This window comes from Rhopilema esculentum, chromosome 2 (assembly GCF_057945365.1).
Source record: "Rhopilema esculentum isolate cy_ngs chromosome 2, ASM5794536v1, whole genome shotgun sequence".
In the NCBI taxonomy this organism is placed as follows: Eukaryota; Metazoa; Cnidaria; class Scyphozoa; order Rhizostomeae; family Rhizostomatidae; genus Rhopilema; species Rhopilema esculentum.
The window spans coordinates 6,462,575-6,482,171 of NC_142816.1; the positions used below are offsets into that span (position 1 = coordinate 6,462,575).

Genomic DNA, 19,597 nt, shown 5'->3' on the forward strand with positions numbered 1-19,597 from the left:
CAGAAAAGGAAAGTAGAAAACTAATGCGAGAGAAAGGTTAACAACGAAATGTGATGAACTTGAGAGCTTTCGGGAAATTGAACTTTCGATCAAAAAAACCCAAAATATCGCACAAAAGAAACTGCTTGCTGCTTATAAATACTCCCCTAGGAAGATATAACTGAAACATCGTAAAATGATTCCATTCAAAAGTTTATCAAAACTGGTTGTATTTCAAACAGGTATATGCCAGGATAATATGAACAATAAGCATTTGCCTGTTGAGATGAAAAGAACTGTTGGTAACCATACTCAGACACCATATCATCTCTTCAAAGAAAACTGGTAATTGTTCATCAAAGAAAATGATAACAACCGGAGCACAGTTTTATTTCTAATTAACCTAAAGCTGTGACAGAATTGCATATATTGGTAATTCAGGCATCAAAATACCTAGTGCTAATAGAGGGCATTTATCGTTACCCAATCAAATACGAAGGCTCTCTGCTTAATAATCAGAACAACCTTTAGCATCTGGCTCAGAGCAAAGCTAAGCAACGGGTGGTATTACAGCAACAAGAGCGTCATTTACATTGTTGCTAATGAATTGAACAAGGGCAAGTTACAGTCAACGAGGCAAAGAGTTAAATCATCAATTGAGTGCGGAAGGGCATGGGTTAAATACCTTTGCTAAATCAATGATGATATGGTTTTTATTCACAATATCAGATTATGCTCATGGTTACAATTGATATAATTTCTTATTCAAAACATACCCTGCCTGCATTTTTCATATCATTATGCATTATTAGAAACCTATGGTTTAAATTGTATAAAATTTTGAAAAAATACTGACTTAAAAGATCTGTGATATTCCAAACAACAAAAACACAAATTCTAACTGATGGGACTCACAAAAATACTGGTCGAGCAATTGCCATGCTTCATAACAACGTTCAAAAACAGATTTTCTTTACAATCATACTGAAATGGGGAGCCCAAAGAATGAAAAGCTATTATAAAGAAAAGTGTAAACAAAGTTTTTCTTCAATCTTGCACTTTTTTAAAGCTGTGCAAAAACGACATTAATTTTCGAGTCATGCTTTTTGATTAGCATTCCTTAGCATATATCACTAGGAAAGAATCGAACTTCCATTTAAAGTTTTCACTTGGTCAGTTGTCAATCAAATAACAATGACACTATTGTTAATATGCCGAGAAATCGAGCACCGAAGCACTATTTGACATAAATCTATTTCAAGTAGCAGAAGCACTATTTGGCATAAATCTTTGATACATCAAAAAATAAAGGTCATTCATTTGGAATAATTTTCTGACAGTTAGTAATCAAAATCAAAAGGCATTAGCCAATGCCAGAAAGTTTGTGCTTAAACTAGAAACAAATTTCTCCTTGAAGGAGTGGAGAACAGCCGATCTTTCACGCTTACTGTGCCTAGTATATATAAACAATTGTGACCCAGTGATCTTGTCAATCAACTCCATGGAAACATCAATCACGACACCAGTAGCCGTTGAATCCGGGCAATGTTGCGCGGACAGACCGTGCATTATATCATAGATTTGGTAATGCAAACTGCAAGTATAGAGATTTCAAGAAGGACATCTTTAATTCGCCGAAGGAGCAATCATTTCTAACTTTGAGAATGCAACTGGCAAAAGTGGAGCACTAGTGTCTATTTTGTGGCCTAACTTGAAAAAATATATCAGTTTCACGAAGCAATTTCAAAGGTGAGTACCTTAATGCATGGTTAAGCGTTCTATTTTGCTTGTAAGCGAATCAGTGAGCAGCTCACGCCAATTACCTAGAGACTGATCAGTTTGGAAACTTGCAGAGAGACAGCCTTAAAACCGATATGTTTGGTAATAATAAAACGAATGGAAAGTTTTGATACAGGGTAGATGGAATAGAGTGGACAGTTTCCAACTCGAGGTTTGAATTGAATTTTTTGCAGATGTAAATGGATAAGGAAGGCATTATAAAGGCGTTAATGTAGTAGAGCTTTTTGCTTCGAAAGGAAGAGAATTATGCCAAAGAGCATTCGATACCTTAGGATATCTTTACAGCGAAACGCTATTCTTGCCGAATTGTGACATGTTACCGAGGCAAGACGATAAAACCAAAGCAAGCTTGAAAGATATTGCAGTTTGAAATATTATACCACGCTAGATAGAATATAACAAGCTGATAAAGGGGATTACGTTGCGATAGCTAATCTGCTTCGAAAGGCATCGTGTCCTTTGTCAAATGGCAATATCAAAATGATTCGTAAACATAGCTTGAGTGATGTAGAAATAATTTTCAAAAATATTCAAAAGCGTTTTTTAGCTTGCATTCTGAGGTTCAAACAGTTCTTTGTGTCAACCGCTATTTAATATAACCATTTTTATTGCAGATTCCAAGATGAATTTCAAGATTGCATTTTGCATCTTAGTGTATGTTATAATATCGCTGGTCCAGTCAAAATCGTTATCAGCCAAACAGAAAAATAAACATGGTATGTCAGCATATAATTTATCATTATATGACTTTTTTATTGGTATTCAGTAAGCATGACAGGCAACACTTTGATCATCTATAAAAAGGTAGTATTAGATTAAAAAGGTCGAGCAAAAAGATTTCAAATTTAACTGAATATTCTGTGTAACGAGAGCAAGGAAGTGAAATTTGATTTTGATAATGTACCAATAACAACGAAAGAGTGTAGAGCAGATCGATTTAAAGATTCTTTCAAACTTAATGTAATCATCGAAAAATAATCAACTATATGGCATGTAGGCTGTGTAACAAATCGAGTAGCAATATTTTTCTACCCGTTGTCAAGACTATACAAACATGGCAAAAAGAAGCGATCTGCGCGTTCTAAGGCAAAATGCTGCTATTCAAACAAAAACCAAACGCTGGTTTCTCTTGCGACGGAAAATAGATTCAGTGTGCGCAACGAAGGAGCAGGCTAACTATTGGTGTTGTTTAGCATTTTTTCAGCTGACAACGCATAATATTTGTCACCGCTGACCAGCTTTTGTCTTTATGCGCACACACGCTAATGAACTACTACTTCTATTAATTTTTCTGTTCGTGACATGTAAATAATTAAATATTTTATTTTCCTAGCTTCTAAAGAAATAAAAGAGCCCAAGAAACGGGTATCAACACAACAGAAGATAGGATCAGGCCATGCTAAAGGACCAATGGCAAATAATGTACAAAGCTCGGTGCCGTTGCCAGTAGTGATGCCGTTTCCCATGATTCCATTCGACGACAGATATCCAATAATATTTAAACCGAACGGAAAGCCTAAAAAGGGTCGGGAGAAGAAAAAGGACCCGAAAGGAGAAACCGAAGATGAGACTGATAAGGATGTTGATGACGATAATGATGAAGGGGATAAGCAATACAAGGGACTGGGGAAGATAAATAAGGGGCCTTATCTAAAGGATGGGTCGGGGGAAATGAAGAACTCTGCAAAAGAACCGGGAGAAGAACCTGCAGAAGAACCGGGAGAAGATGAGGACAGCGTAGAAACTGCAAAGGATGATAATTCATCGAGTGATCAGGATAGTGATAAAGACGTTGATAATGAGAAAGAAAGTAAATTGACTGAAAAAAAGAAGAGGAAAACTTCACATTTAAAAGAAAATTCGAGTAAAAAAGAAATCTCGCGTGAACGAAGGGCAATATACAAACCTATTATTGGTAACCCGGAAGATATCATGCCTTACATCATGTGGGGCAGCGAGGAAGAAGAGTTCATGGATGCTGGTGATGCACATAAAATGGTAACAAGGAATGTTGAGGAGGAGCAGCTGGATAATAATTTACATGGAGACTATGACGAGCCTCTTGATATTCAAAGGCGTGATGTTGACGATACGCAGGAGGATGAAGAAGACGCACAGGAGGAGGACGAAGGTGATGAGGAGACGCACGTGATTAACACAAGGGACATTGCACAAGAAGAAGAGGAAGAAGAAGAACAAGAAGAAGAACAAGAAGAACAAGAAGACGAGGCCCGAGATATGAAGCCGAGGTCATTGCCTGATGGTAGGTCTCATGAAACTGTCATGTTTCATCGAAAACTCGAAGAAAATTTCAGAGCTCCTCAGAAATTTCTTCAATAAACTTAATCTTGAACTTATTTACTTACCTCGCTGAAATATTCTTAAACTACACTTCTAAAATTTATTTGCGTATGGAGCAAACTTAAAAAAATGGATATCCCTTAATTTGGATGAATATCTGATACTTTATCGAATGAGGGATTTTTAATTTGGTTATTCTTGAATGAAAACAAATGTTTTTTCCAGAAATGATTTGAATGAATAAGTTAAATAAAGTTTACACCACTTAAATGTCAGATTAAACAGTCTTTTTCAAAATTACTTGATTGAGAATTTGACCATTTAATGTCGAGACATCAAAATTTGACAAAAAATGTCCTGATTGCTTTATGACAATCAAAGATAGTAAAACCCAGCATGGCCTTGAACGGACATAGATACTACGGATATTTTCTACGGACCAGATTATATAAAAAAACTTGAAACTGAAGAACTGAGGTAGCCGAGAGTAACCCGAGATAACAATGAGTTACCGTAGAATATTTAACATTAACCTCATGACTAAAGAATTGAAAGCTTCTTAAAGTCATTCTTCTTATAACAAACATCCGCTAAGAACAGCAGTGATATAGTGTTAATGATATCGATTTGCACTCAAAACCAATATTGAAAAATCATTGCACAATTCTTAGAAAAATATGACATTTTTGACAGTGTTAAAATAGAAAGGGAAGTTCTTTGTGATTGAAACTGTTAAGACATTCACCGATACCAAGGGTAAACATACCAGGCAAAGCACAATACAATAGTGTTAGGATATAAAGGCTTATAAGGAAAGTGAACTCTATAAATCTATATAAATAAATATTGGTAGTAAATAGATAGAGGTTAGTTGGTTTGAAAAAGAGTCTATTGGCTCGTGATGTGTGCTTGACTGCAATGGGTTCAATGGCATCGTTACAAACTCTTGATGAATACCTGAAGATCAACGATGGGCTCTCTTGATCGAATGAAAAGGGGGAGTTATGTATCCAGCTACGATAGAAATGACGACACATGGCGATCTTAAGAGGTATTCGATGGCGGATAAAGAATGCAGAAGATCTCGTTCTCAAAGAAAGGCTGGAACAAGAATGGGAAGTAGCAATAAATCAGAAGATATCAGAATGTTCTGTGCACGCTGGAATTGTTGGCAAAGAAGGCGACACAACATTGAACCAGATAAGTATGAGTCTGTGGTCAAGAATCAAACTTAAAAATATGACATATTCATTAGAAATTTTCTAAACTTATTTTTAAGATTTATCAACTTGCTTATAATAGGGATAAAAAGTAGCATAACCGGATGGCCTGGGTGGTTGTGATCGAGCCCCTTAATACTTCCATAGCTTCAATATGCCATCTTGTCAACCCCGTAAATTCTGATTTGGCTACAAACAGAAACTATTGAGTTTTAAACATTGAGACAAGACAATCAACCAACTCCTCGAAGATGATAGATCTATTCATAAACTATAAGCCATAATTATCGAAACAATTATGAAGATTCTTGATAAATTAATGCACCTTATAACACAAAAACAAAATGGCCATTGATATTATCTGATTTTTGTCAAAACTTTGCCACTGCAAAAAATATTAAAGTTGATTTTGCAATCATCCCCATTTAATTTTTTACGTGCTTTTGAAGAATTTAAAACTGAACGCAGTAGGGATGGAATGCTTATCAATAAAACAGAGCAACTTGAAATATTATTGATTTTTTTTGCTTTTTTGCTATGTTGTAAAGTTTTGTCTTTGTAAATATTTGTTTTGAAATGTAAATTAGAAGTAACTTTCAATCTTTCAATCACAGTTTCAAGAATCATTTTTACTTATTTTTCAAAATCGATCAGTTTCCATTTGAAAAAACATTGTTCTCCTATTAATAGCTAAAAAGTCTCTTCTCTTGATAACTTTAAATTTTCTCTCGTTAATCTCATTAACCACTATCTTCCCTTAGTTCTACTAACTGCGTCACAACACTACCACCATTGCTTTAAACATTAACCTATTTCCGTAGGATTAATAGGGAAATTTAAATGTTTAAGTGCATAGCTTAAAATTATTTGGGTATTCATAATCAAGTTTTGGAAACGATAAAATAGTTTATTATTCTAATGACACTTAGAAACTACGAGATGAAGGAGCTTCAAAGGCGGCAATCTACTTTAAAATAATTATACGTTTAGTAATGTCAAAAAGAAATAAACTACTTATATTGATATTAAAAAAGACAAAAAATGTCTACCAAAGGCTGAGTAAATATTCTTCTGCTAAAAACTGAAATAAAATTGAAAACTGCCCTCGATCTTAAACAACTAATTGTAACTCTCTTCTTTTTAACACTTTCATGCACCTCTCTCATAATCCAAAAATTAAAAAGAATGAAACAAACATAATGAAAAAAGAAAACATATTTTTCGTCGGGAAACTTTCTATTTAAAAAATTATTTAGAAACCAGGAGAGTTCTCTCACAGATGACGTAAACATGACAGCAAACAAAACCAAATGAAAAAACTGTACGTGACATTGAAACAAGATAACTGTGATTGAAAGAATGACATTAGAGAAAGAATGCGTTGTAAAAATTGAGAATTGTTAAGAATTAATAAGACTGACTGAATAATGTGTATTTTTTGTGAGAAATCTGTGAGAGGGCTCTCTGGTTACCTCAGATTGATTCGACATAGAATTAGTACTCAATCAAAGTTTTCTTTTGCCCAAAACTTCATTGTCTCATTGCACATGATCCATTTATGGTATTACATTATCTGTAGATAGTTGGGGTCTGCTCGTATCAGAATTCGGTTGGCACATTTTGACAGCAAATCAAGTGAACAGTAGTATTAACAAATTTAGTCATTGTAGAAAACAAATTCAAGGACACAAATCTACATAGAAAAGTAAAAACTCTCTTCAAATGAAAACTCTACTTACAGAAAAAAGCCAATTCTTTAATGGTATCTTTTCCCTTCTCTCTGCCTACAGAGGGTCCAGATATGGAAACGGCTGAAAGGAAAATGAAAGACATAAAGAAAGCAGCGGACGTTTTGACGCAAATTCAGAAAGCTCTTGGTGCAAATCCAGAGAATTCCGTAGAAGAAACACACGCCTTAGCGGACGTGCTGCGAAAAGATATGGAAACCTATGATGAAGAGATTGCTAAAGACATAATAGCAACGCAGAACGCTCAAACGCGGAGTAAGATTATCGTTAGCGATGACGGAGAAAAAGGAAATAATGAGCTTACCAATGCAAAGCGAAAACTACAAAACGACCGCGCGAAAGAGGAGGAAATTCACAATGAACTAAAAGAAATAAAGGATATAGAATTAATGACAACACAGTTGGAGTTAGCAAAGTACTTGGCTACAGAAAACGCACGACACCAAGTGCAATTCGCAGAAGCCCTACATCGCACGCACGTTGAAAATACGCCCCAGACAACTCAATACCAAACGAGTTATGCTCCAACAACGTACCAACAACCAGCCGCGTACGTACAACAAGCCTCGTATGTGCAACCAGCCTCGAACAGCTATTCTTATACTCCAGCTATTCAAGAAATGTCAATGCCAGCGCCACCGCCGTCGGCTGTCGTACAGCACGTTTTCCCGCAAGCAATCAATTACGCTTTCAGTCCAAATAATGCGGAAACTGGAAACTACCGATACGTGCTAGCCAATGTTGAAAAAGGAGGTAATCAATTTGGATCGAGGCAACAAACCCCTTCATACTATAGTAACCAGCGAGAGTCCACCAGACTCCCTCAGACATCATATGCTCAGGGACCTCGATTCCAAGCAGCTATTGAGGCACCAAAACCATCAATGGCTTTGCATACTGATGCTCAATCTCGACATGTAACTAAACCAACGGTAACAAAACCAAAACAGGGGTGGAACAGGCGACCAAACATTCTTTCAAGGTTTTACCCTAGCAAAGTGAAGCCATACGGGCAAGCAAAGACAACAAGCATGAATCGAGAGAGTCCATCAGCTTCTCTCGTTGGAAGGAAACCATCTTTATCATTTCCCGGACCTACATATTCACCACCACCATTCACAACTCGGACTGATAGTCCTCGCTACCCGTATGTCAATCGGTACAGAGCTAAGTACGTAAAACCAAAGGCGACCAAAAGACCGAAGAATCCTGCCTTGGCTTCGTTCTTTAACTACCAACAGCATGCAAATCCAATGGGGAATCTTTACCGTAGTCAAGGCTTGAACGCACAACAGCATATACCTTTGTATACTCACGTAACGTACAAGGCACCAGTTGTTCAGCACGAGCCATATCACATGGGTGAATTTCATTCTATCGAGAGAGAACAACCTCATTTCAATGTACATTCACCTTTCATTGGTGACGTACGTCATCCCTTTAGTAGTTACCAGGCTCCAGAATACACAGCGTCTGTTGTAGAGCAGCAAAAGCAACCTGCAGCAAAAACGCAGGTACCTGCATTCCAAACGCAGTACACAGTGGCACCTGCTACGGATTACATACATTCAGGCGTTCCTTTCCACTATGCCCTCCCAAGACCACAAGGACCATCTTTTGGTGCCCCATCACCTGTAGTGTACCAAGTCCCTGCCTCATTCTCAGAGTCATTTGCCGCTTCAAAGGGAGACATACCGTCCTTCTACGCACCCTACTATGCAACTCCGCCACCAGCTGCTCCACAACTTCAGAGTTACGCACAAACTGCACGACCTTTTGAGGCCATGAACACAGATTCTGATGTTTTCCATGGCTCGTCACCTCCACAGCAGAATATGAACCAAGCTGCTCCGCAGACAAAAGTTCAGAACCCAGAAAAAGTACCGCTTGGGTATGGTTTGTTCCCATTGCCAGACAATGCTGAGAAGAAAATGGATGAAGATGCACAAGGTGATCAAAAATACTTGTTAATATTGATATAAAGATTCTTAAAATATATACATATCATGATGCCAGATTGCATTTCTTTAGCAGAATAGGTTATGTTTTCGCCTTTCATGTCATTTGTGTATTGTGAAATCAGATTTATCAATAATTGAATTTGAAGGCTGAAAAGACAGAAATGGCTAAAGAAACTGCACGTGTGTAAGTTAATTTCATCAACGTTCGCGAAATTTGACATTTATTATGCAGATTTCGAATCTTGAGTACGATAAAAATCAAAATTAACGTTTTTTAGTTCAAAAGCAAATTTTCGGGCAAATTCACTTATTCACAAAGGAGATGTTAGGAAATTTCCTGGTATCTTGAAGCAAAGTACATGGATAGGTAATTTAACAAATGAAACTACATTTCGTCCGAAACTTCGACTATAAACGTCAAATAAAGACGAAAAGGTAAGCTTAAATGTATACCCATATGCGTATGATAATGAGTTGGAGAACGAAATGTATTTGATCGGTCTCTTGCTTTAGATAAATCTACAGCAACCGAACTTTCAGAGAGTTTGGGCATCGAAAAACGTAAACAAACTCTTTCATATGAAAGATCTTTTGCGTTCATAAACATAAATGAATCGCAAGAAGTGTTAAGAGTAGATGCCACCAACATAGAACTTAATTCAAAACTCTCCATTATAGAACAAAAACTTGATCACAACATAAAGGCAGATACGAAAGATTTGCAAGAAACAAAGGACGCAGCGCAAGCAGTTACAAAAATTGAGAATCAGGTTGGTTTTGATCCAGGATCGATTGCAAAGCTGGTTGATTTTGTGAAACAGGCAGCAGAAAAGGATGTCGAGCTATCTGATAGAGCAATGAAGCGCGACCAAACAACGATCAAGAAGATGGAGATTGAGCATGCAAATAGCAGAAAGTCGGAGATAGGTACCGAAAACAGCATAGCAATGAAGGAAGCACAACAAAAACTGAAAATAGATACAGAACTTTTGAATGAATCGAAAGATAGACTGGATAAAGTGAAGAGAATGGAACTTATTGTTACAGGGATAGAAGCAGCAAAGTATTCGGCATTAAGCAGGAAGCAGGGGAAATTGGCTAATGACGTCAATGCAATGAATCAGTATAAGGCATCAAAAAAGACAGTCGTAGGGAGGAAAGGGTTTGAAAGATTTGGCAAAAGATCATCGTAGATGTAAGGGAGATGTTCTTTATGGAATGCTTCTATCCTGTACTGCAGGATCACTTACAGGGTAGATCTTCAGTAAGGCGAAAGAAAACAGAGATGAGGATTTTAAACAGAATGCATGAAAAGCAAACCCATCTAAAACCTTATTTACAAAAATGAAACAACGACGGTTCGTTGGAAAAAGACAGTTCAACAGAATTACAAAAATTACAGCATTATTTTTTATGAATCAAATGAATGATGCTGTGAAGAATTTGCAGGTCAAAAGATAAGTCAGTCAACAGAAAAGCCTTCAGAAGAAAAAAGTCTCTTTCAGGACGAATCCTAGGATAGCAAAGCAAAGCGTTACAATGCAGAATAGATGAAAAGTGAAGCAAATGATCATCAGAGAGTTTTCTTGCCAGCTTATGAACATGAATGGCAGCTCGAGGTTTTTAGTTAGAGATTAAGAAATGACCATTTCTAAATCGTTAGGCATAAATTTGTTCTTTAGTGCTAAATGAATCTTCATACTTCGTCTTTAAAGGACCTTAGTAATTAATTATTGAGAAATTCAGGCAGTAACACTGATATAAATATGTTCTAAAAGTTACTGCGACAAGACCTCTTTTTGTATACTTCCGTTAAAAAAAGAAGATGGCAACTGCACTTTCATATTCGTAAATGCATTAAAACAATTCAATACTCAAGCCCAACACTCATGATCTATATTACCCGTGTGAAACAAAATTCAAAAACCCGACCTTACAAAGCACAGTGACGCATGATCCATATAAAAACCCATTCAATATTTCACCTTCTTCATATTGTTTTGAGCCTAAATGCTATCTAATGCTAATCTAGTGGAATAGTCACCGAATAGAAAACCACAAGCTCCTCTTGCTGTTATCAACCATTATTCTACAACAGCAAAACGTTCGGAGTAACATGACGTTTTGGAGAAATTAGCTCATGCAACCACCTGAAAGTGAATTTCAGTCCTTTAAAGCTTAAGTCTAGATTTAAATGTTTTTAATCATTTTTGTATATATTCGTACGCTTTAAACGGAAAAAGTTTAGTACTAAAACAAGAAATATATAATATTACCTTTAGATATTTTTTTAAAATTAACTTGTGGTAAACATCTCATTTTCACAAGGTTAGGATTTTTTAATAAATGTAAGTATTTCAATAACTTGATCAGTGTTTTATATGTAATCGTGTACATAATGAAAGCAATATACAAGAATTATTTTTCTTTTACAATATTAACAATGCGAAATATTTTCTTTCTGAAATTTGACTGAGTCTAGTACAAAATCGAATTAATATTTGTGCTCTTTATCAATGTTTCTACAATTATATAAGATATTATACTTTTTGGTCAAGGTACGTGGTGCAAAAAAATTGCTGTTTTAAAAAAAGTGATGGAAAAAACAAAATATTGTCTCCTCGAGTGATGTCGTGATATTTTTTTTAAAAAATCAAAATGGTAGTAGAGAAATTGAAAGCACTACAAAATGCACAGTTTTGGTGCAAACGTTTTAGAGACTAAAAGCCTGATAGCGGCGATCAGACGATTGTCACCCATAGCTTCTCGAAAAACAGGAGCAAGAGGCTAGGCAGAGTGAAAGCTGGAATCAAGCCAACAGCCTTTGACAAAAAAACAACCTTCTACAGCTCATACAACACCTATATTACGGTTCCACGGCTGAGGGCTGAAGGAAGGTTAGTCTTGAGGATGGCCAATGCATAGCTTGACATTGGTATATAAAATGAGAGGAATTAACAAAGCATAAAGACCACACCGTATATGAGGCAAAACAATAACTGGAACCATAACCTGTAAAATTATGTTACTTTAAAGAGAAGAACTAAATGCAGGTACTATTTCCTATTCTTCTAATAAATCAGAAAAAACGATCATTTTGGTTCACAAAAACCTTGAAAAACCAATGTTGGTGTTCTCGAGTCTTAATTTGAAACCAAATCTGTGGGTTTTTGAAAGCCTATAAGCACACCTCTTTCCAATTAGATCTGTATGTCTTCTGCTCCTTTCCAATTTGATAAGATATTCAACACCAATAACATAACGAAAACAGAGGGTTTCAAAAGCACAATCGAAGCATCAGTCAGGGACTAAGGAATAGTGACTGATCAAATATATTTGGCTTTTTATTCATATTGCTTGGCATCAGTTTGTTTGTTATTATTTCTAGGAGACCACTTGATTGTGGTTTGTTCAGATGTCAGGTATCATTACGTCACGCTACGTATTATGACGTCACCCTACGTGTCATTACGTCACGCTACGTGTCATTACGTCTGGCTACGTGTCATTACATCCCCTGATGTTGACTATATATAAACATTATTTTGGATATTTTAGTTATTCATTTATAGATATTGTATCATCGCAACGTTAGCTGATATGGTTCTGTCCATAATTATATTGATATGGATTTAAATGAAGCTCCCTTAAAAGTATCAACCAAATGAATGAAACATCGATGCATCGCAAATGAACCATCGCTGTTCGAAATATCCTTGAACAAATGCAAGCTAAAATTTATGCTGGTTACCAAAGCAAATTGAATTTAAGTAAAAACGAATACAGCCGAGCATTGCAAGAGCGTTCACTTAAAAGGAAAGGAAAGTGTTCTGAGATTCTTCTGAGTTATCCACTTAAAACTTTTCACTTTCTGTTATTCTTTCCCCTTTTTTCCTTTTCACTAAAAAGCTTATCCGCTTCTCCGCACCGCTCTTCCAATTGGCAATCCACTTCATGTGGCTATGGTACCCAAGTTAGCCCAAGTCTAAGGCTGTTATCATACACCAATTTCAGCAAACAAATTACATAATCGTAATTGCAAATAAAATGGTAAGTTTTATCTTCGGCTCAAAAATAATACTAAATAACCAATAGAAGAGAGGAAATTAACAGCAGGTATTTGGCATGCTTTTGCGTTTATGAACAATTGAGCTTGAACTGTTATTAACTTGCTCAATGGCAACGCTTCGGTGACCCGATAGTGTGGTGACCTAGCTGCCTGTCTCTAAGGCATACTTCCCTTGGCGTTACTTCATCATTGAGTGCTGACTTCAAGGCTACCTCAAGATGAAAATCCAACTTCTGTTGGGGCTTATTTTTCTGATTTCTGCTTCTAAAGGTGAGTTGTGTTATGATGTTTTGTGATGACTGGATCGTTAACAGGTCACGGTGAATCAAATTTTCTTGGCAATTAAAAATGTAATCTTTGGATTTCGTTAGTTACGGCTGTGGAAATTGGCATCACGAAATCGAAAAAGCCATTGTTATTCGACCGAAGAGACCAAGTCTTTTGCTGTTTCTAAGATGTTTGAGACATTATGGGTATTTGCTTTAAAAGTGGTTGGCAATGGATTGAAAATGAGCGACATTCGATGTGATTGATAAAGAAATTCAGCAGCGTCTATGGCAGGTTTACAGTGCAAATTAAAACGGATCAGATAGACTAACTATCGATAGCAAAAGCTATAGATCATTATTTTACTAACGAGAAAACCACAAGGAAATCTAAGAAAGGTCCTGGCATAAATGAATAGGATTTGAATGTACTGACTGTCTGTTTATCGACTCTATATCTATTAAGCGTTATTAAGCATGTCAGAACCAATAACTGAGGTGGCCTTTTCATTACAGCTTTTCCACAACAAAGGAATGTTCAAGAGGCAGACGCTAAAGTAAGCATTATCCCATTTAGTCCAATTAGATCTTCATTAAATTTCAACAGAAATTGAATAAACGATTAACAATGTCAAAACATTAAATAATTTTATAATTGAAGTTAACTATAAAGTTGATGATTTTAATATAAAAATTTAACCCATGAATTTTTTTTCTATATAAATTATTGAGATTTTAATTGTTACACATAACTCACAATCATTTTATTTCCTCGAGAATCAAAACAAAACGGTATAATCAATCGACCCTTACGCTTCATTCAGCATTCAAACCACATAATCTTTTGATTTCATAAGACGATTTCGTTTCGAAATGTATGAGAAGCATTTAATTTGACAGCCTCTGACAGCCGAATTTTCATAGCTTAAATTGGTGTTGCATTAGTGAATCTTAGAAATAGAGGATTTATATCAGTTCTAGTGTGATAATGAAACCAATTGATGAAAATTCATCGTATATTTTACCTTTTCACTCGTTTTCCGCTTTAGGTAACAGCTCCTGCTGCAGCACCTCAAGTCCAGCCTCTTTCTCCGCCTGTACAGCAACAACAAGCTGAGCAAGAAGATAAGAAAGGTAGCTAGCTAACGATCTGCTTGTTAGTTTCTAAATTCTGACATCAAAATAAGTTTCTTTTTTTCTAACCGTCAGTTATTAAATACATAAATATCCCCTAAACAACACATACAAGAATTGAAATTCCCGCGATTCCTCTACCGTGAACCAGTGGCGAAGCCAGGTTTGGTGGGACGGTCAGGCTCAGATACAATACACCACGCCCTTTTGACCACGCCCAATAATAAAACGCCTACTTCTAATTTGTCAAAATTTATTCATGGTGGAACAATTTTCACGGATTGTTCATGGTGGAACAAGGGAATTGGAACAATTTTCCAACAAATTCAGTTCATTTTGTGAGCTACCAGCAGTGAGCGATGGTCAAAGAACTCTGCAGAAAATTTCATTTTCATATGGTAATGTCAAAAGTCAACCAAAAGTGTGTAGAATTTACAGAATGACTGGCTTTTGATTATTGGCTAGTAAAGCAATTTCATCATTTAGCTTGGAAAGAACTCTTTTCAGAATAAAAGCAACAAAATCATACAGAAATGATTTTCTTATTTTCATTACTCTTCCCCCCTGGCTCTCAACAAGTAGAGTAGTACACAAAAGATGCCTTTTGTTTGTGATGATTCATTAGTCAACAACATACTATTCACACTGTTTAAGTTGATATTTCCACACATTAACTTAAATCAACAAAATAAACGTTATGCGTTCACATGAAACTTCTGGCCCATCACCTAGCTCCATTCAGTGAAAATATGACGTTGGTCAGGCGAATTTCTGGGAGCCTTACCTTGGTCATAATCATATAAGTGGTGAACCACTGCTCCATAAAAAAACGCTCCACCGCAGAATAGGGGATTTCTGAAGATGATAGAGAGGGACGTAGAGAAGGGGTATTTTTCTTTCTTAGAGTTAATTTTTCATTATGGGAAAACATATCACTGAAAATTGCTGGTCAGGCTCAGCCAACTTCTGGTTTTACCTCTGGCTTCGCCACTGCCGTTAACTGGAGACTACTCTCGCCCATAGTGAGTAGTTGTCAGATATTCACATCAAGGTTGAAACTCTGAACAGCAACTAAGAACTGTCTTGTTCTACACACCAAAGCATGCACAGTTTCACTTATATGTCACGAAACTTTATGACAGACAGGTCAACAGCAATTCTCATTTTACCAATAATGTATATCATCTACTCCATAAATCGGTTAATAAAATGTTTGGTGACAATCATAAGATGACATGTATGTGACAATCATAAGATGACAAGTCCATAGGAGCTTTCAGAAGGGCAGAGCCGAATATCATAGGGTCAAAGTTGAGCAAGATTTAACAAAAGTTTCACTGCAATTCTATAATCGTCTGAATTATTTTAAGAAATAGTTATCATAATGAGAAGTTCCATTTTTACAACAATCCATCTTCATTAAAATGATTTGTATATTGTATATTTCATAAAAAACTTGTATATTTGCCAGGATATCTATTTGAAACAAACTTTGAATTTCTTTTTTTCCAGAAGAGAGCAATGATGACGAAACCAATGACGATGAAAGTGAAGAAGAATCACAAACACTAAGCAAGCAGAAAGGTGACGCTGGGAAGGCAACAGAATCAGCTGCAGAAACAGTTGCAACAGCCTCGCAGTCGCCACAAGAACAGAATCCCGCCGAGGCTGGTGAAAAAGACAATAAAGAAGCAGATCCAAAAGAAGACAACAATCAGGGTATGACATTTCAATGTACAAAACTTGCTCAAACGCAAAACCTTTTTCTCATTTTAATTCCCCTTTTGTTACAGAATCGACAACAAAGCTTTATTAAACTTAAATCATAACATGCTATAACGGGGTTTTACATTGAAAAACTCAAATATATGTCAAAGAACATCAGGAGTGAAAAACAATTAATAGTCTTAGAACAGAAACTGAAGAGAATATAAAAGCATTTTTTGCAGCAAGATATGCACATCTAGTTTATGTGGGAAGCTGGTTAGAATTTAAAGATTCAAGTTGAGTTTAAAATTGCTTGATATAAATTTCTAACAACAAAACTTAGCTATAGGTCCAAAGTTTTACATCCATATTTTCAGAAGAAGAAGAAAAGGAAGATGACAAGAAAGAAGAAGAAAAGACAGCTTATGACAAAAAGAAACAAAAAGGATGTAAGAATGGCAAAAAATTGAAACCGCAGGGGATTGTAATTCTCCCACCAATTGTTATCGGAAAACTTCCAATGCCAAACAAGGAAGACATGAAGAAAGATTGTGAAGAAGAAAAGGACGAAAAAGAAAAGGAAAAAGAAAAGGAAAAAGAAAAGGAAAAAGAAAAGGAAAAAGAAAAGGAAAAAGAAAAGGAGAGAGAAAAAGAGAATGAGGAAGAAGTGGAGAAAGAAGAAGAGGCAGAGGAAACAAAAATCAGGAAACCTACACAAAAGGGGCAGGAAGCTCCGGTAGCGGTGCCGGTTGAAAAGAAACCAGAAATAGACCAAAAAAAGCCAATGGATACAGATCAAGAAGAATCTGCTGACAAAGAAGAAAAAGAGAAGGAAGAAGAAACAGAGGAAACAGATCTAGAAACTGATCACAAGAAACCCACGCAAAACACCCAAGAAGCTCCAGTAGCAGTTCCTGTACAGAAAAAACCGAAGATTGACGAAGATAAGCCGATGGATACAGACCAGGAAGAATCAGTTGATGAAGAAGAAGAAGTTGAAGATGAAAAGTCTGAGAATAAAGGGGCAGCAAAAAAACCGTCGCAGCAGGCAACGAATCAGCCAACCGTGCCAACAAACCCATCACCCGTCGCTGGTCCTGCTGAGCAAGGTAAGAAGAAGTCGAGTCCTATGAAAAATGTCCATTGCTTTAAGTATAAACAAAATTGTGAAGATCCGGCATGGATAAAAGAATAGGTACTCTCTGAAATGTCCTTATTAGATCTTCATAAAGATCTAATAACAGCAAGTGGACATTCATCAAATACTTATCGTCATTAGCATCATCCTTGTGGGGATTTTGTAATTATGCTAAGTTTCCTATGCACGTAGAAGGGGGCATTAAAAACAACAGAAGGGACTTGATTATGGTGAAGCGTAATATGAAAATGCCGCCTGTATTTGTGGATGTAAAAATCGAGCCCACATACATTTAAAGATCGTTTATCAGTGGCTTTAAACATCTAGGCTTTAAAATGAAGAGGTTGCTTGGTGCAAGTTCAGAACAAACCAATGCCTGCAGTACAAGATGAGCATGAATTAAGATCAATATTACTTCAAAATTTTCAAAAGAAATCTGATAATAAGCATCAAATAGCGTTAGCTCTAAATGCCACCAAATGATCTGTATTTATTTGTCAGGACAAAAACCCAACACACAAGAAAATGAAAATAACGAATCAAAGGAAAAAGAACAGCAAAACACAGAGGACGAAGAAAAGCCTGGAGAGCAAGAAGGAGCAGAGGAGACACAAGGAGAAGAGACATCACCACCTAATGAGCCAACTGAAGGGCCAATGAAACGACCCGAACAGGACCAGCAAAACCCAACGGTAAGCTCGCAGACAGAAGAAGGCAGCGAGGAAGAAGTTTCGCAAGAGGATCAACAGAAGCAAGGAACGGAGACCAACAATGAAGAGGAGCAAAGTAATGAAGAAAACCCGGAGACACCTGCGACTGGACAACAAGAAACAGGACAGCATTCGGGACCCGGCAGCGAATTAGAAGATCCAGAAGAAGACTTAAAGAAACCACAATCATCACCACAATTGCCAACAGTAAAGCCAGAAGGCAAAACAACTCCATCGCTCTCAGCACCAGCAAATGGAGGCGAACAAGGAAAGGAAGAAACCGAAGAGGAAGAGCCTGGAAAACCGTTGCCATTGGAAGACGGGAAGAAACAAACAGACGGGGAGCAGCAACCAGAGCAAGAAAAAATAGGTGAAGAAGGAGAAGGAGAGGAGCAGCAACCAGAGCAAGAAAAAATAGGTGAAGAAGGAGAAGGAGAGGAAAACGACGGCCAGACGCAATTGGGTGATCAACCAGCAAAACCAACAACAAAAGTGCCATCAGAGGTTGCAAAACCAACGTTTGAACAACAAAAAGTTCCTGTTGCTGTCCCAACACCTAAAAAACCGACAGAAGAATCTGAAAACGAGGAGGAATCAGATGAGAAACCGGAACAACCAAAGCCGGCAGAAGAGAAACTGTCAGAACACAAACCAACTACCCCAGTGAAACCAGATAACATTCAAAACAAACCACCGACGGCTGTGCCTGTTACTCAAAAGCCAACACCAACGACAAAATCTCCATCAAAGCCTTCCGGACAAGTAGCTGCAAATGAAAATGGACCGACCTCGAAACCGAACGAAATTGAACCGGAACAACCAATTGTGTTACCTACAAATAAAATAGCTGTGCAGATAACAACACCAACCACTGGGACGACAGCAACGACAAGACGACAGGAACCTACTACCGAAGCAACGACGACTCCTAAGCTACCGGGGAATTGGCCACCGACCAAACCAGTATCTATTGGAACCAAGAAACAGAAAAAACGACCCTCAAGGAAAGGGAAGAAGCATGGAAAAAGTCACAAGAAGAAGAGTAGATCAAAAAATAAGGGGAACAAGCCATGGCTTAACAGAATCCCAGTTGGCTTACCAAAGAAAAAAGAAAAACCTAATGAGCACAAACAGGCACACAAACGTCATCAGAAGAAGAAGGGGAAAAAGAAGAAGCACCATAAGAAAAGACATCACAAAGCAGCATCCAGGGGGACGGTTATCACAAAAAATATAAACAGGATTTCGCAAAGTCCAAATGCACCATACATTCAGCATGGAGTTTCACATACATCTTCAAAGGCAAACGTTAAAACAGGCGGCTTTGGCAAATGAAGACGATAATCGATGATCATGATAGCAACATACAACAATTACAACTTACATACGCTTTAAATTATATAATTGACGACGCAAATAATTGGTGGCGTCTGTAAATTAAACGCTTAATTGAGCAAATAAATCTTCTTGGTTCATTATTTGAACCGTATAAAAATAAACATCATAAAAGAATAATCTACATTGATTGCTCACTTTGCTTCACTGCAAATTTACATTTTAATTT

General features: G+C 36.8%; 3 protein-coding genes across 6 annotated transcripts in view; 2 read left to right on the forward strand and 1 right to left on the reverse strand.

Annotated features, from left to right (window-relative positions):
- The window catches only part of LOC135695641 (uncharacterized), a 74,443-nt gene that overhangs the window by 41,028 nt on the left and 13,818 nt on the right, over positions 1 to 19,597 (reverse strand). Inside the window, exons 3-4 of the mRNA XM_065214784.2 lie at positions 14,370 to 14,457; positions 7,040 to 7,111 (exon numbers count right to left, since the gene is read on the reverse strand). The gene's annotated coding sequence lies outside the window, so the exon portion shown is untranslated. The remainder of the gene's footprint in view (positions 1 to 7,039; positions 7,112 to 14,369; positions 14,458 to 19,597) is intronic.
- On the forward strand, positions 1,513 to 11,475 carry LOC135695635 (uncharacterized). 2 transcript variants are annotated; one of them, XM_065214772.2, is made up of 5 exons: positions 1,513 to 1,728; positions 2,394 to 2,495; positions 3,113 to 4,042; positions 7,091 to 8,998; positions 9,688 to 11,474. In XM_065214772.2, exons 2-5 carry the CDS (start codon positions 2,402 to 2,404, stop codon positions 10,200 to 10,202), a joined length of 3,447 nt encoding a protein of 1,148 aa, XP_065070844.2. In that variant the 5' UTR covers positions 1,513 to 1,728; positions 2,394 to 2,401; the 3' UTR covers positions 10,203 to 11,474. The 2 variants fall into 2 exon arrangements, with proteins under 2 accessions (XP_065070844.2, XP_065070847.2); XM_065214775.2 differs by lacking the exon at positions 1,513 to 1,728 and adding an exon at positions 1,757 to 1,930 and having other exon boundaries at positions 9,688 to 11,475.
- Positions 13,209 to 19,548, forward strand: LOC135695636 (uncharacterized). 3 transcript variants are annotated; one of them, XM_089110075.1, is made up of 7 exons: positions 13,211 to 13,348; positions 13,861 to 13,901; positions 14,394 to 14,478; positions 15,991 to 16,197; positions 16,563 to 17,294; positions 17,825 to 18,403; positions 18,452 to 19,548. In XM_089110075.1, the coding sequence occupies exons 1-7, from the start codon at positions 13,297 to 13,299 to the stop codon at positions 19,366 to 19,368; spliced, it is 2,613 nt and encodes an 870-aa protein (XP_088966201.1). In that variant the 5' UTR covers positions 13,211 to 13,296; the 3' UTR covers positions 19,369 to 19,548. The 3 variants fall into 3 exon arrangements, with proteins under 3 accessions (XP_065070849.2, XP_065070848.2, XP_088966201.1); XM_065214777.2 differs by having other exon boundaries at positions 13,209 to 13,348; positions 16,566 to 17,294; positions 17,825 to 19,548; XM_065214776.2 differs by having other exon boundaries at positions 13,210 to 13,348; positions 17,825 to 19,548.